We start from the raw sequence: 14,569 nt of genomic DNA, 5'->3' as shown, positions 1-14,569 counted from the left end.
CGCTCTTCCCCAGGGTCTGACAGCCCACCCTGCTGGGAGGGGAGGAGCCGGCCACAGGCTGGGGCTGAGGACTAGAGTGACATCACACAGCAAGGAAGGGAAACTCACCCTCAGTCGCCACTGCCCTCCTGAGGGGTGCAGGGCTGACTTTTCTGTTTTTCTAGATTTTTCTGAATGTACTAAAATGAGTGAGCCTTAATAGCACGATTGAAAATTTTTTTTCAAATCTGTATTATCACTTGCCCCTGGTTTTTATGCTTACGCGTGCTGGTCTGTACCCACGCTGTGAACTGTGATGTTCGTCTCCCACAGAGAAGCTCCTGTGGGTAGAACGTCCCGCCCGGTCCCTACAGGATAGGACGTCAGAGCCTTCCCATTGGACAGACGGTTGGAGCCCGCAGCAGGCCCAGGCCATGCTACTCAGTCCGGGTGCTCTGGGCTGGGGTGCCAGGGGCAGCCCTTAGTTGCAGACTGCTCGGCCCCTCGAGGAGCCTTCCTACTTCCTGTTGAGACTCACCAGCGCCTGTCTCCTTCCAAGCAGCCTCTGCCTCCTTCCAAGCAGCCTCTGCCTCCTTCCAAGCAGCCTCTGCTTGCGGGCTACTAAGGCCAATTTCCATATCCTGGATCTTCCTTCCAGTCCTCCCAGCCCCGCCAGCAGAGCTCAAGCTTCCTCTGGCTTGGCCACTGACCACCGTAATTCACCTCCGTGCCCTCAGGCTTGTCTCCTGCAGTGTATGCTCTTTCCTGCAGCAAGGGGGATCTTTCTAAAAAGTGGGCTCGCCCTTGTCTCTTTTCTCCTAAATCCCTGTCCTCCCAGGCAAGGTCCCTGCCTGGTCCTGGTCCGTCACGCTGGGGTCCCGCTGCCGTATGCCTCCTCTCCGGCCCATCCCATGCTGCGTCCTCTGGCCACCTGGTCACCTGCTGTCCCAGAATGTGAGAGGCTCTAGGACTTTCGTCAGGTGGCTCCCAGGACATGCTCATCCTTCTGCTCGTCCTCTGTGTCTCCACAGGGCTGTGCCCAAGGCCATCTGCCTGACAGGAGGGACAGAGCCCTGCTGTTTCCAGTGCCAACTCCAGCGGCAGCCATGGCCACGCTCCGCTCAGCAGAGGCTGAGGTTCCAGCAGCTTCCATGACAGCTCAGTGAGACCTGGCCAGGCAGAGCTGTAGGCTCCAGCCTGGGGTGGAGGCAACTTCTTGATCTTGGATAAATACCCTACTTCCCTTTGGCCACTCCTCAACTCCACAGCCCCCGGGGAAGGGGAAGTTTCTGGACCTTTGGCAATGCCCCCCTCCTCTCCTGCTCTGTGAGCCCACAGCAGCAGCGGCCTCTGGTCTGTGAGTAATGCACATTCCCCTTTCACACTTCAGGTCCTTCTAATCCCGTGTCACAGTCCCTGCACGAGCCCCACATGGCCGTGCACATGCAGAAGTTTCTGCTCCCCAGCCTAGATGCTGTGGATATTCTCTTGGGGACCCTTTGTCCTGAATGCTCCTCTCTCCTTCCCCCTTGGGTTGAATCCGCATGGACAGACACCATTAGGGGCTCCCCCTCGCAGCCTCTTTTCCTTAGACACACACACGCACACACACCCGCACTGTTTCTCCAGCCTCCTGCACAGGTGGATGCAGCCGTGTGAACAGATTCTGGTCAATAGGACATGGCCAAGCAATGGCCACGCCCCAGGCCCAGCCCCCACAAAGCTGGCCATGCGATCCTCATACTCTGTCCCCTTCGCTGTAGGCTGGACACGAAACATCCAGGAGAGGGTGGGGTGCCTGGTTCCCGAAAGACACTATGGGTGTCCAGAATGACGCCCACCCTGCACCATGATGTCATGTTTGGAGAAGCCACTGAGATGCCAGCCTCGTCTGTTACTGCAGTTAGTCAACTTAAAATTCCATTAAGAATTCCAGTCTGACAACAGAGCTATGGAGATGGACAGCAATGGCTGTACAGCACCAAGAGTGCATTTAATACCACTGAACGCTGTGCTTAGACAAGGCTAAGGTGGTGAAGTGTATCTAATGTGTACGTTAACACCATAAAAAATGGCAAAAACAACCCCAATGCAGTTAGCAAGATCCTGAACTACTACAGGAAGTAGTTCTTTTCATGAAATAGAATCAAAATAACAGGCGTAAGATTTGCAAAGTCTCCTAGGAACTATTTTATTAGTTAAGAGAGAAAAACACGCATGGAGCCTGAAGGATCGTGACAGGAGTACACGTACTGACTGAAGTGGTCATTTCTTTTTCTTTCTTTTTGTTTTTGTCTTTCAGTTTGCTAGAGAGTGCACACACCCGCTGTAGAGAAAGACAGAGAGGGACACTGAGAAAGCATCCTCCATGGGGGATGGTCATGCCACGATCCCTCCCCATCTCTCCTTTGGGGATTTTGGACACACATACTGGGTATATTTTTCGAACTGCTGGGTCTGGGACTCGAACTACACAGTTGGCCATAAGGGATCCAGCACCTTAACCAGCATGCCACCAGCAGACTCAAAAGAGGTTAATTTCGAGAACTGAAAAGGAGATTCACTGAGCGAAAGGAGGAAACAGGAAATGATCACACCAAGATCTGCTTCTTGTGTGGACTCCAGACCGACTTCTCTAGCAAACCAGATTTTCCATTAGTTTTGTACCTCTCCTCTTCACAGCAAATTCATTTTGTAACATGAAATACAAAGGTCAACTTAAAATTAAAAGCCCAGTTTAGAAGTCACCAAACTCTGAGGTCACCTGTCCCCCCAGGGATGCAGACTTCCAAATATGTCTTCCTCAAGAGCATGGGAGCATCGTAAGGGGATGAGCTCTCAGTCACCTTTGTCGTCTCCCGCAGCTGGGTTAGTCCAGTCTCACATGAGGAGAGCCAGGCACAGAGAAGTTAAGTAACCTGAGAGAGGCCACACAACTATAAGAGGCGGCCGGAGGCACGCACACAAGTCTGGCTGGAGAGCTGCGGTTCTCGGCCACTCACCCATTGCATAAGGTCAACTCAAAACAGAGGACAGATAGCTGGTCACAAACAGCTTTGCACAGAGTAAGAATAAACACCTGCACACTTCATAATTCCGGAAAAGTCAGAGATGCATAAAGAAACTTCAGCCAAAAGCAGGGTGAGTGTCTGCCTCTGATGGGAGTGAACAGAGGTACGTCCCACCCTCCACTTGGGCACCCTTGTGAGGGACACTGGGCTCCAGGACTATGGGCAACACTTGCTCAGGGTGGGCCAAACCCCTGGCAGGGGCAGCAGGCCCCAGGCCTCGCCCATCATTCATTCTGAACTGCTTCCTGACTCCTCTTCCCAAACCACAGCTCTGGTTGTGCCCCCCACCCCATCTCACCGTTCTGAATGCCTGGTTAGTCAGCCCAAAACCAGGACCTCGGTGAGGCCACTAATGACAGAATGCCCTCGGGTCAGGCGGTCTCCCTCCTCAGAATGTCTTCTCCATCCCGACCCTGGGCATTGCATTCAATGTCACTTCTGCTACGGCAACTGCCCGGCCTTCCGTGGCCCTGCTGCCCCCTTTAACTCCTATGGCCCTTGATTGCTCTTTGTGGCATCTGACACAGTCAATGAGATACGGAGGGCTTCAAAATGCTTGTGGAGAATGTGCGTGGATCTTAACTTTACTGCACCAAAATAAACTTGTGCTTTCGGGGCTGGCAGTTGGCGTGGTGGTTAAGGCACTGGATTCCCACCTGGCCAACTGTGGTTCAAGTCCCAGACCTGGCGACTGGTTCTCTTGCTTTCTCTCTCTCTTGGTCAAATCAAAATAAGTAAGTAAATAAATAAAGTTAAATAAAATAATTCCTTTCAAAACAAACAATTTGTGTTTTCATTTCATTTTCCATGAACTTTTTGAAGTTCTCCCCCCCCCCATACTCTAGTCACTCCTGTGAATGCTTTCTGTCCCTGACAGCTCCCTGAGGACCAGGAGCACACCCTCCAGTAGGCCTACTGAGTAAGAGGGCAAGAGGCCATACGTCTGTGGGCTGGACCAAAAGATCTCTCTCTTACTCTCTTAGTTGGAACTACGAATGCCATCTACAGAAAAGGAAGTGGAGCGGGCATCTAAATGGGCTCTGTGTTGGAACTAATCTAAAAAAAGAAAACCAAGATTTTGTAAGAACTTTCCATTGCTTTTCTAAAGAAGACACAAAACAACCCACCTAATTCTGAACTCGGCCAACAGTTCAGCCTTCTCCTTTGAACAGAGGAAAAGCTGAAAAATGCCATGAACGATGGGCGAGCTGACCTCTGTGAGCACTGGGGAACAGGACGAGGAAAGAAGTGATTCACAGACAGACCTGCCCTTGGAGATACGCCCACTGCCCAGCACCTCCACACTTGGACAGCTACACAGGGAGCAGCGTCACTGGGGCCTGACGTGAACACAGCTACGTCTACAATCTGTTTTGAGAATGGAATCGATATTAGATCCGATTTTCAGTGTTAGAGACCCTTAGGAAACAATTTCAAATCACCAAATGTTTTTCTATTTTCTTCCAGCAAATTACTTATCTACAAAACAGTTGTCTGACACTGATTTCCAACTTTAGGCTATGGGGAGGAGCCGTGTTTTCCCTCTACCCACATCTGTTTGTGGAGCAAGTGGAAGTGAAGTCTTTGGAGGGTCGCTTTTTTCTCTCAAGCAGCAAAAGTGTGGGTTTGAACTCCCAGATCCTTGGAAATGCAAACCTTCCAAGTCCACTACTGGTAATAAGGGTTTGTCCCAGGCTCCATGTTCCTAAAGCCAGCCTGTCCACCTGATTGCTATAGAGGGTGAAAAACAAGAACATAGTTTCAATCAGGAGACATTCCCAGACCCATGCCTTACCCCGAAGTAGTGATGACAGACCATGTCTGGATTTGCTGCAGGGAGTGAGCCAAGACCATCAAAAAGAACAATAGGCAGTTTTCAGAAGCAACTTACCTTGTCCACAGCTTTTCAAATTCTCTTGGTGTGAGGGGAATGTCAAAGCCATACAGAGCGTTCTTTATATCCCGTCTTCGCAGAATACCATTGCCCTCGTTATCAGTTTCTATAAAATTCTACAATGTTAGAAGGTGGCATTTAGAAACGTATAAAATGTGTTTATGATGGCACACAAAATATTCAGTAGTCAATATCTGGAAGTATCCAATCTCTCCACAACCACTTACTCAGTTATTTGTTTATCTAAGTTCCAGATATTCATTCTCACTCTCATATTTATCTAAGTTCCATAAGGAAGGTGATAGAGCAAAACAAGAACAAGTATTATGTCCTAGAAAGAAGTTACTCCTGAAATGACTAGTTTGTAACCTGCATTCTTCTCTTGACCAGCAACTTGGGTTCACAAACAATTGAAATAAAGGTCAGCCAGACCTGGGGAAATGAGAGTACCATTTCAACAATGTAGTGATTTGTTTCTCTGGCTATAAAAGGGGTAATGAGGGACATTAGAATCCCAGCTATTATGACATGGTAACATTTAAATGTCCCCAAGAAGTAGAGAGGGTATCTGGGAATTTGTTTGGCATTTAGGAGGACCACAGACTAGAATACAGTTAATACACATGCCATGGTGTTCAGCACGGTCTTAAATTACTTCCAAGTAATAACCATTTAATTTTCCTGATAAACACTATGAGATAGACATACAGGGTACAAAATCTTCTGTAAGCATCATACTTAATGGTAAAAGATCAAAATATTTCTCTTAAGACCAGGAACAAGACAAGAATATCTATACCATGTTTTATTCCATTGTCTTGAGGGTCTCAGCTGGTTCAATTATGCAAGAAAGAAATAAAAGGTATAATGATGGGACAGGAAGAAATACAAGTGTCATTGTTCACAGGTGACATGATTGTATATATAGGAAAACAAAGAATCCAAAAATAAATTATCATAAGAGATAAATTTAGCAAGAAGTCTGGATTCTATATCAACAGACAAAATCAATCACATGTTTATATATCAGACACAAAAAACAAAAATTTTAAAGGTATCACAATAGCATCAAAAATAGAAAGTCCTAGAAATAAATTTATAAATGATGTATAAGCCCTCTGTCTACAAAAATATATAACTTTATTGAATGCCATTAAATACATCAAAATAAATAGAGATATACTATGTTCATGAATTAGAAGAGTAAAGACTAAAGAGTAAAGATGTCACTTCTCTCCAAACAAACATCCCATTTTGTTTAGTTTCTTACTTTGTGAAATTTGTCAAATGAATTCAGAACTCTTGAAGAACAAAGTGGAGGGAGTTGCTTACCGGCTAATGAAGACGTATCTTTAAGTAAGAGCGACTATAAGGATATGGCACAGGTGCTAGGACACATTGATCAGTGGAATAGAATAAGGAGCTTAGAAACACCTGTGGGCTGTGATGTAGGACAGTGGCAATGCTGCTGAGTGGGGGAAAAGAATTAATTTTTACAAAGAGCAGGGATAGGACAACTGGATATGCACGTAAAATAAGCAAAAGTGGGTCCCTGCCTCAACACATATGAGACACCCAGTCCAGATTTCAAGACCAGAAGGTACAAGTTGAAACTGTAAAGCTCCTAGAAGAGAATAAGAGAATATCTTTATGACTTCAGGGCAAGGCAGGACTTCTTCAAAAAGGCCTATGGAAAAAATTTTCTTTTAATTTGACTACATTAAAATGAGGAATTTATATTTAATAAAAGACACCATATTTTAAAAAATGAAAACACAGAACACAAACTGAGAAAATATATTTGCATCACATATCACTTACAAAAGAATAGTATCCAGTTTCTACACGTCATTAAGAAAAAGATAGAAAACCCTATATGAAAACTGTAAATAGTCTCAATCATACAATTCACAGAAAGGAAACCTGACTAATGAATAAAGAAAAGAAAAGATAGTCAATCTCATTCATAACAACAAAATGCTAATTAAAACTGCAATGACATATTTTTAGACATACGAAAAATGTTTAATTAAAATGTTTTTCTTTTTATACATTTTCTTTTTTTCTAAATCTTTTTCTTTCTTTTGATTTCAGTAAATATTCAAGTTTATAATACTGGGTTTGATTATTATTACCTTCCAAAATTTTATCAATAGTGTTTATGTTATTAATGTGTTTTTATTTTATTAAAATTCCAAATTTAGAAATTTTTCCTGTGTTTTTACAATTTTTAATATTTTATAATTTCTTAATTACATCTAATTGTAGTATATTTCTGTAGGGTATAATATGGATTTCCAAAGGATGCATACAGTGTGTGACAGTCAAATTGAGGATAATATTATAACATATTCATTGTTTTCAATAAAGAGCACATTTGAGAGATGTACATATACACATATATACATATACACACATATATACATGTGTGTGTGTATATACATATATAATATTGGCAATGTCTGTTTTCTTCACTTAGTTGTGGTATGCCATTCCACATTTGCACCACCTACCTGCATTCCTGTCTGTCAAATGATTTTTCATCTGATCCTCTTCTATCTACCCAGCCTCCCAACTCTATGCAGTCTCTGGTATCTACAGCTGTCCTCTCTACTTCTAGGCCTCCAAATCTTTGAATTTCTGCCACAGAGTGCAGACATTTAGTATATGTTGAGCAAGGACATACAACGTCTGTCTTTTATAGTCTGGCTTATTTCACTTAGCATTACATGTTCTTGATTTGACCACTTTCTATCAGATGACAGGATCTCATTGTTTATGGCTGAGCAGTATTCCACTATGTATATGTCCCATATTTTAAAACATCTGATCATCAGTTACTGGATACTATTAATTCTGTATCTTAGCTATTGTAAATGATGATGCAATAATCATGGACGTGCAAGTGTCTTTCTGATTCAATGATTTCCTGTCCTTGAGTAAATATCCAGGAGTGAGATTACTGGTTCATATGGTAGGTAGTTCTATTTGTAAAATTTTGAGGAGCCTCCATATTGTGTCCACAATGGCTCTACTAATTTGCATTCCTATCAACCATGCAAGAGGGTTCCTTTCTCACCACAGCCTCACCAGCACTTGTTCAAAATGAGATTTATTACACCTCCATCAGAGTGAAAAAAACGAAAGTCTGATATTATTTTTTTTTTAGAGAGGTTTATTTATTTATTTATTTTTTGCTTTAGGGCACATGCACTCACCAGACAGACAGAGAGAGACAGAGAGACAGAAAGAGAAAAATTACCCTCCAGGGGGGATGGCCATGCCGCAATCCCTTCTCCATTCTCCTCTCAGGATCTTGGGCATGCACGCACACGTGCCTGGCATGAGTTTTAAGCCACCGGGTCCAGGACGCGAACCGCGGTCGACTACGTGGGAGGCCAGCGACATAGCCATTACGCTACCTGCCGGTCCCAGAAAGTCTGATATTATTGATATCAAGTGCAACAGAGGAAGAATTGAGTAGATGAGTCAGAAGTCTTATGATCCAAAGCCAGAAATATCTTGTCTGGCCTTTTACAAAAAAATAAATAAAAAATGTGCCAACTCTTGGTTTAAGATGCTAACAATATTCTTTTCTTTCATCTGGACAGTGTTATATGGTGACTACTTTAAACTTATTTTAAAACACACACACACACACACACACACACACACACGTGCTTTGTATACTCCACAGTAGACTCACAACTTAAAACATAATTAAACTTTTAAAAGTTAAGTTTGGAGGATTTCAAAGTCCCTTTAAAAATGTGTAGCAGCTATGGCAGGTAAGTTCAGAGGACACCACTCCATCCCAACAATAAATAAAAATCTGAACAAGTTGAAAAATCAGCATTCTTGGGAACCAGCAGTTAGCGTAATGGCTATGTTGCTGGACTCCCACATAGTCGACCGCGGTTCGCGTCTCAGACCCGGTGGCTTAAAACTCACGCCGGGCGCGTGTGCGTGCGTGCCCAAGATCCTGAGAGGAGAATGGAGGAGAAGGGATTGCTGCGTGACCATCCCCCCGGGGGTGATTTCTTGCTTTCTGTCTTTAATGTCTCTCTCTGTCTGTCTGGCGAGCGCACGTGCCCTATAGTGAAAAATCTCTCAAAAAAAAAAAAAAACATTCAGGATCAAAAATTAAAAAAAAAAAAATCAGCATTCTTCTTACTTTATAAAAGAAGTAAGTTACAGGGCAAACCTCTGCCCCCACAGTTGGAGAAATAGACAAGTGAATACAGAGAATCACAACTTTCTAGATCCGATAACCTATTAGTAGCAACTTCCATGGGAACCTATGCCAAGAAGATAGAAGCAGAGGGAACACTTCCTGACTCATTCTATGGGACCAGAAAAATCCTTAAGAACTACGAGTAGAGAAAATAAGAGACTAATATCTCTCATGAACATAGATGCAAAATTTTTCAGCAAAATATTAGCAAATCAAATTCGACAATGCATAAAAAAAATTATACACTATGATTGACGGAGGTCTATCCCAGGCATGTAAGGTTGGTTACATTTGAAAATAAATTAATGCTAATCATAATATAAACAGAGAAAAGAAGAAAAATCACATGACGGTATTAACAGAGCAGAAAAAGCACTGACAAAATCCAATACCTGTTCATGAGGACAACTCTCAGTAAACATGGACTAGAGGGGAGCTTCAACTTGATTTTTTTTAAAAATCTATTAAAAAGCAGAGTTAACATTTTGTTTAATGATGAGAAACCAAAAGATTTCCCACAAGACCAGGAACAAGGCAATGACATATGTTCTTACCACTGCTTTTCAACCCTGTACTAGAACTCGTAGCTAAAGTAGTAAGACAAGAAAAACAAATGAAAGGTATAGGGAGTAGAAAGAAAGAACTAAAATAATCTTCATTCACAGGTAATATGATTATCTATGTAGAAAACAGAAAAAATAGACAAAACAAAAAAATTGTAATATGCAAAAGTGACTATACCAAGGCTGCAGGACATAATGTAATATACAAAACTCAATCACTTTCCCATATAACACCCATAAACAAAAGGAATTTGAAGTTAAAAATACAACACAATTTACATTAGAAACCTCCCAAATTATATAACTTAAATCTAATAAAATATGTGTAAGATCTATATGAGATAAACTACTAAACATTGATGAGAGAAATCAAGAATAACTAAATAGATGGAGAGATAATCTATGTTCATGGATAGGAAGGCTCAATATCTCAAGATTTCAGTTCTTCCCAACTTGATACATAGATTCAATGTAACCACAACCAAAATCCCAACGAGTTATTTCGTAGATATTAACAAAATGATTCCAAAGTTTATTTGGAAAGGCAAAAGACCCAGAAGAGCCAACACAATACTAAAGGGTAAGAACAAAATTGGAGGACTGACATTACCCAACGTCAAGATTTACTAGAAAATTATAGTAATCACAACAAATAAATTAATGGAACAGAATAGAGAGCCCAGAAATAGACCGACATAAGTATAACCAACTGATCTTTGACAAAGAGGCAAATGCAAAACAATGGAGAAAAGTGGTGCTAGAACAACTGGACAAACACATGTAAGAAATAAATCTAGACTGAGACCTCATACTTGCCATAAAAATTAATCACAGGCTTAAGTGCAAAATGCAAAACTATAAAACTCCTGGAAGATAACATAGAGGAAATATAGATGACCATGGTTTGGTGATGACTCCTTGGATACAATCCATTAAAGTAACAACTCAAAGTTAGACTTCACTGAAATAATATCTGCTTGGCAAAAGAAATTGTCAAAAAAATGAAGACAAGGGTAAAATATCTGCAAAAGACATAGCTGATAAAGAACTGTTATCCAAAATACATAAACAATTTTCTTTTTTTTAGAATTATTTTATTTAATTTTATTCATCACTATCATTTTTTCAATTTGACCAGAGAGACACACAGAAAGAGGGAAAGTGGGAAAGCAAGCTGCCAGGTTCAGGCCTGGAACTGCAGTCTGCAATGTGGAAGTCCAACGCCTTAACCACCATGTTGCCTGCTGGCCCCACTTAAAGAATTCTTAAAATACAGCAATAAGACAACTAATAGTATAACTGAAAACTGGGCCAAAGACCTTAACAGACATCTCACTAAAAAAGACACATAGATGTCAAATAAGTGTAAGAAAAGATAGGCCACATCACGTCATCAGGGAAATGCAAATTAAAACCACAATAAAATACCACTGCACACTTATTAGAATGTTCCAAATCCAGAACACTGGCTGGGGAGATGTGGATCAATAGGAGCGCTCACTGAAGGCGGAAACGAAGACCTCTCCAGCCTACTTGTCGCTCTCCAGTGCCTATTTATAAATCCATTAAAGTAACGACTGAAAGTTAGCCTTCATTGAAATCAATTTATAATTTATGTTTCTCACAGCATTGACCTGCTTTGTTAATCTGCTCTGTTGCTTGTTGACTGTCACCTCCACTGATCTGTGGACTCCATGAGGAGGGGATCAGACTGACCTTGGTTACACTGAATCCAGCACGTAACCAGTGCTCAGTCAAAGGTGCTGAAGACAATCAAAGCGGGAAAGGACAAAGCTGGAAAGGGCCTTGGAACTGGCCCTCAGGAGTCCCTGAGGGGCAGGAAGTGGGTAGACTGCAGGGGCAGGAGGAAGAGGAAGGGGAAGAGTGGTGGCAGGGAGTGTGGTCTGCTCCTGTTGGAGGGAGAGGCTGGCTAGAGAGAAGGGGGCTGCTTTCCTGGAATAAGTCAGATTGAGCGGGTTTGAAGGTGAAAGAGAAGCTGGCAGAGGCAGCTTAGAAGATGGTGCCAAACAGTGTGCCCCGCTCTCTTCCCAAGCTGATGTCTACCACGTGGGCTGAGGTTCCTTGTCCAGACCCTGCCCACACGGCTTGGCTTAGACAGCTGCTCTGGAAGACCAGTCGTGCCACAGTGCGCCATGCAGAGCTCTGGTCTGTGTGACTGGCCAGCCTGGGTCGGCACAGTCAGGTCTTTTGAGGACAGAGGGCTGAGGAGAGACAGTCCCAGGAGCTTAACAAGACCTGTAGGACAGAACTTCATATTGGGCCCAGGCCAGAACAGGGCAGACATGGAAAGAACACCACCAGAGGAAATGAGGCGAGACCTTCTTCTCAATGATGTGAGCTTACTTCCATGACAGTTTGTTTTTTTTAAATATATATATATATATTGTTCAAGGGAAGTTATTGTGTCCTTATTGCATTATAAAGTGGTTGTCCCACATCCTAGGTTTCAGGACAAACCTAGTTCTGCACAGTTGGTTCTACCGTGTTGTAGGTCTAGCTGTCATGGTCACTATCAGATTTTATATCCCCGTCTTGAAACCAGGGTCACAATGTCCATGACTGCACAAGGAGGGTGTCTGCATCGTAAAAGTGCTTCCTATGATTTTGGCAAGACAAGAAGAAATAGCTCCTTAAAATGCATGTTTAATTGTGTGAAATGAACTATGACAATATTTTATATTTTTCATTGAACATTTTTTCAGTGTATTTCTTTTCTCCACAAGTGAGCAAGAAAGAGAAAGACAGAGAGACAGAGACAGCACCCCAGTACTCACCCCAAGCCTCAGCCAAACCAGATCAGGGGGATGTATGCACCCAGGGTACCTTCTGGGCTCCAGGATGTGAACCTGGCACCTTCCCACATGGATCGGTCTCCCTGGGTGCCACGTTTTACTGCTGTGCCACTGTCTGGCCTCCCATGAAAATTTCAATTTATATCAAACTTGGAATAAGGCCGGGATTCCTGTCTAGGTAACTCTCAGAATCACTTATCCTTCTGAACACCAAATTGACCTTGACTGCGAGAATGTGTTTTGAAAAGGTACTTTAAGAATTAAGCGAGCCAGCAGACTGCGTTCAAGCTGCTTGCCCATCTCGGTGGCTGGACCTAAACAGCTCGATCACCCGGCCAACGTGAGGCACCGAAATAGATTCCCTTCCCTTTGAAGGAATGATCACTCTCTTACCTTAGACAAGTCTGCCCATCTGTTTTTCGCTTTGGTAACAAGATACTCATGAGCCTGCTCACAAGCTAGTTCTGAATCCGCGACCTTCTGTTTTGGTCTTAAAAGGGAAATAAATAAATAAATAAATAAATAACTGTGTTTAAATTTAATGGGCTCATTAATCTCCCAAGGGGGTTCCCCTACCCCCAGTTTATTTCAAAGATACCATTAAAGTCTGTTATTTCACATCTGGTCTAACTTAATTCTTAAAATACAGTCTTATTTCCCCAGCTGCATGTGAGGAAAGTCTCCTTAAATTTTCTAAGTTCTTGTTTATTTTCAGATAAATGCTATTCAACTTCTTCTGCAGCACACAAAACAAACAGGGCTCATTTATTCTCAGAGGGGGGAAAACACAATATAACATTAAGAATCTTAGGAAGGAAACAACTACAAACTTTTATTTCCGGATTTGCAAGCTGAAGTGATAACGCAGACCGCCGTAGACCGTGGAGGAGCTGTGGGGACACAGCTGACCGCCTCCTCAGCCTCCGCTCATTTTCAAAGGTAGGCTTGTTGGATTTGAAGACGAGCAGGATTCCGCTGTGCTCACCCACAGGATGGGCAATGAGAACACTTCACAAAAGGCCCTGTGTGCGGGGCTGGTCTCCACGCAGAAGCAGTGAAGACCACATCGTGGTGGGGGAGTGTGGGATGCCCGAGCTTTCCCCTCAGTGACATAAACCAGGTCGGAACACTTGCAAAGCCCACTGCAAATGCCTGCCCGGGCCTGGCAGGTGCGTGCCTTCAGTCAGTGAGACCCTCCGTCTCAGCTGCTCCGCCCCGTCCTCGCGCACCTTGCTGAAGGCCAGCACTAGAACCCATGGTGGCTCACCCACACGCCCACCTCACTGCTCTGCCGACCTCACCTGCTTTTCTGTGCCATCTCTCTCCAACTGCCTACCGGACTCCACAGAACCCTGGAACTTCGAAGGTGGACAGGGATCCAAAGCTCGGCCCGGCCCCCGTCACCACGTTGGAGACTGGGCCAGAATATGATGCATTTCCACAACTTTTGCTTAAGAGAACTTCAAGTCCTGGCCTCACCCTTAGATTTCCCACCAGTACCCAGAGGACTCACGGGATATCTCCAAGTGCTGCCACACAGTCCCCGAGGGGCATGTGCTACCTCAGCAAAGCCACTGTGTCCCGGCCGACCCCGGTGTCTAAACACACAGCCAACAGTCCCCTGCCCCACAACCCGGCTTGATTATTTCCTTAGCGACCTCTGCTCAAACCACAGAGTCCTAGTGACCTTGCCATCTGCCCCTGCTCACTTTACATTCTCTTCCCTCTGGGAGATGAGAGGCTTCTTATGGCCTTTTCCAGTAGTTACTTAGTCCCTGTCCTGTAGGCTGGCTACGGTCAGATCCAGCCTTCCTGCCAGCCAGTCCCTCGGCTGCAAACACGCAAACGTGCACTACGTGCTGCTCCGGGCTGTGTGGGCACACGGCCAACACGCATGGAGTTCGTGCCCTCGGGGCCTTCTGCCATGATGGGGAGCCTCAAACAAACATGTTTGGAAAATAAGCAAATCCAGCCACTTCAGATACCGAGCATGACAGAGATTGCAAGGGCTGGTG

The 14,569-nt window shown here is 43.8% G+C and overlaps 1 protein-coding gene across 3 annotated transcripts in view; it reads right to left on the bottom strand.

The window, feature by feature from the left end:
- EFCAB6 (EF-hand calcium binding domain 6) overlaps nucleotides 1-14,569 on the bottom strand; it is a 283,050-nt gene that overhangs the window by 68,386 nt on the left and 200,095 nt on the right. For 2 of the 3 annotated variants that reach the window (XM_006150669.3, XM_006150667.2), the window contains 2 exons: nucleotides 12,948-13,044; nucleotides 4,942-5,060 (listed from right to left, as the gene is read on the bottom strand). In XM_006150669.3, the coding sequence (XP_006150731.1) occupies nucleotides 4,942-5,060; nucleotides 12,948-13,044 (216 nt within the window). Of the gene's footprint in view, nucleotides 1-4,941; nucleotides 5,061-12,947; nucleotides 13,045-13,855; nucleotides 13,915-14,569 lie in introns of those variants that run through there. The other variant, XM_006150668.3, reaches the window with a different exon arrangement.

Source organism: Tupaia chinensis, unplaced genomic scaffold (genome assembly GCF_000334495.1).
Source record: "Tupaia chinensis unplaced genomic scaffold, TupChi_1.0 Scaffold000294_1, whole genome shotgun sequence".
In the NCBI taxonomy this organism is placed as follows: domain Eukaryota; kingdom Metazoa; phylum Chordata; class Mammalia; order Scandentia; family Tupaiidae; genus Tupaia; species Tupaia belangeri.
Note: the sequence above shows the minus strand (reverse complement) of the source record. Positions and strands in the feature narration are given on the sequence as shown.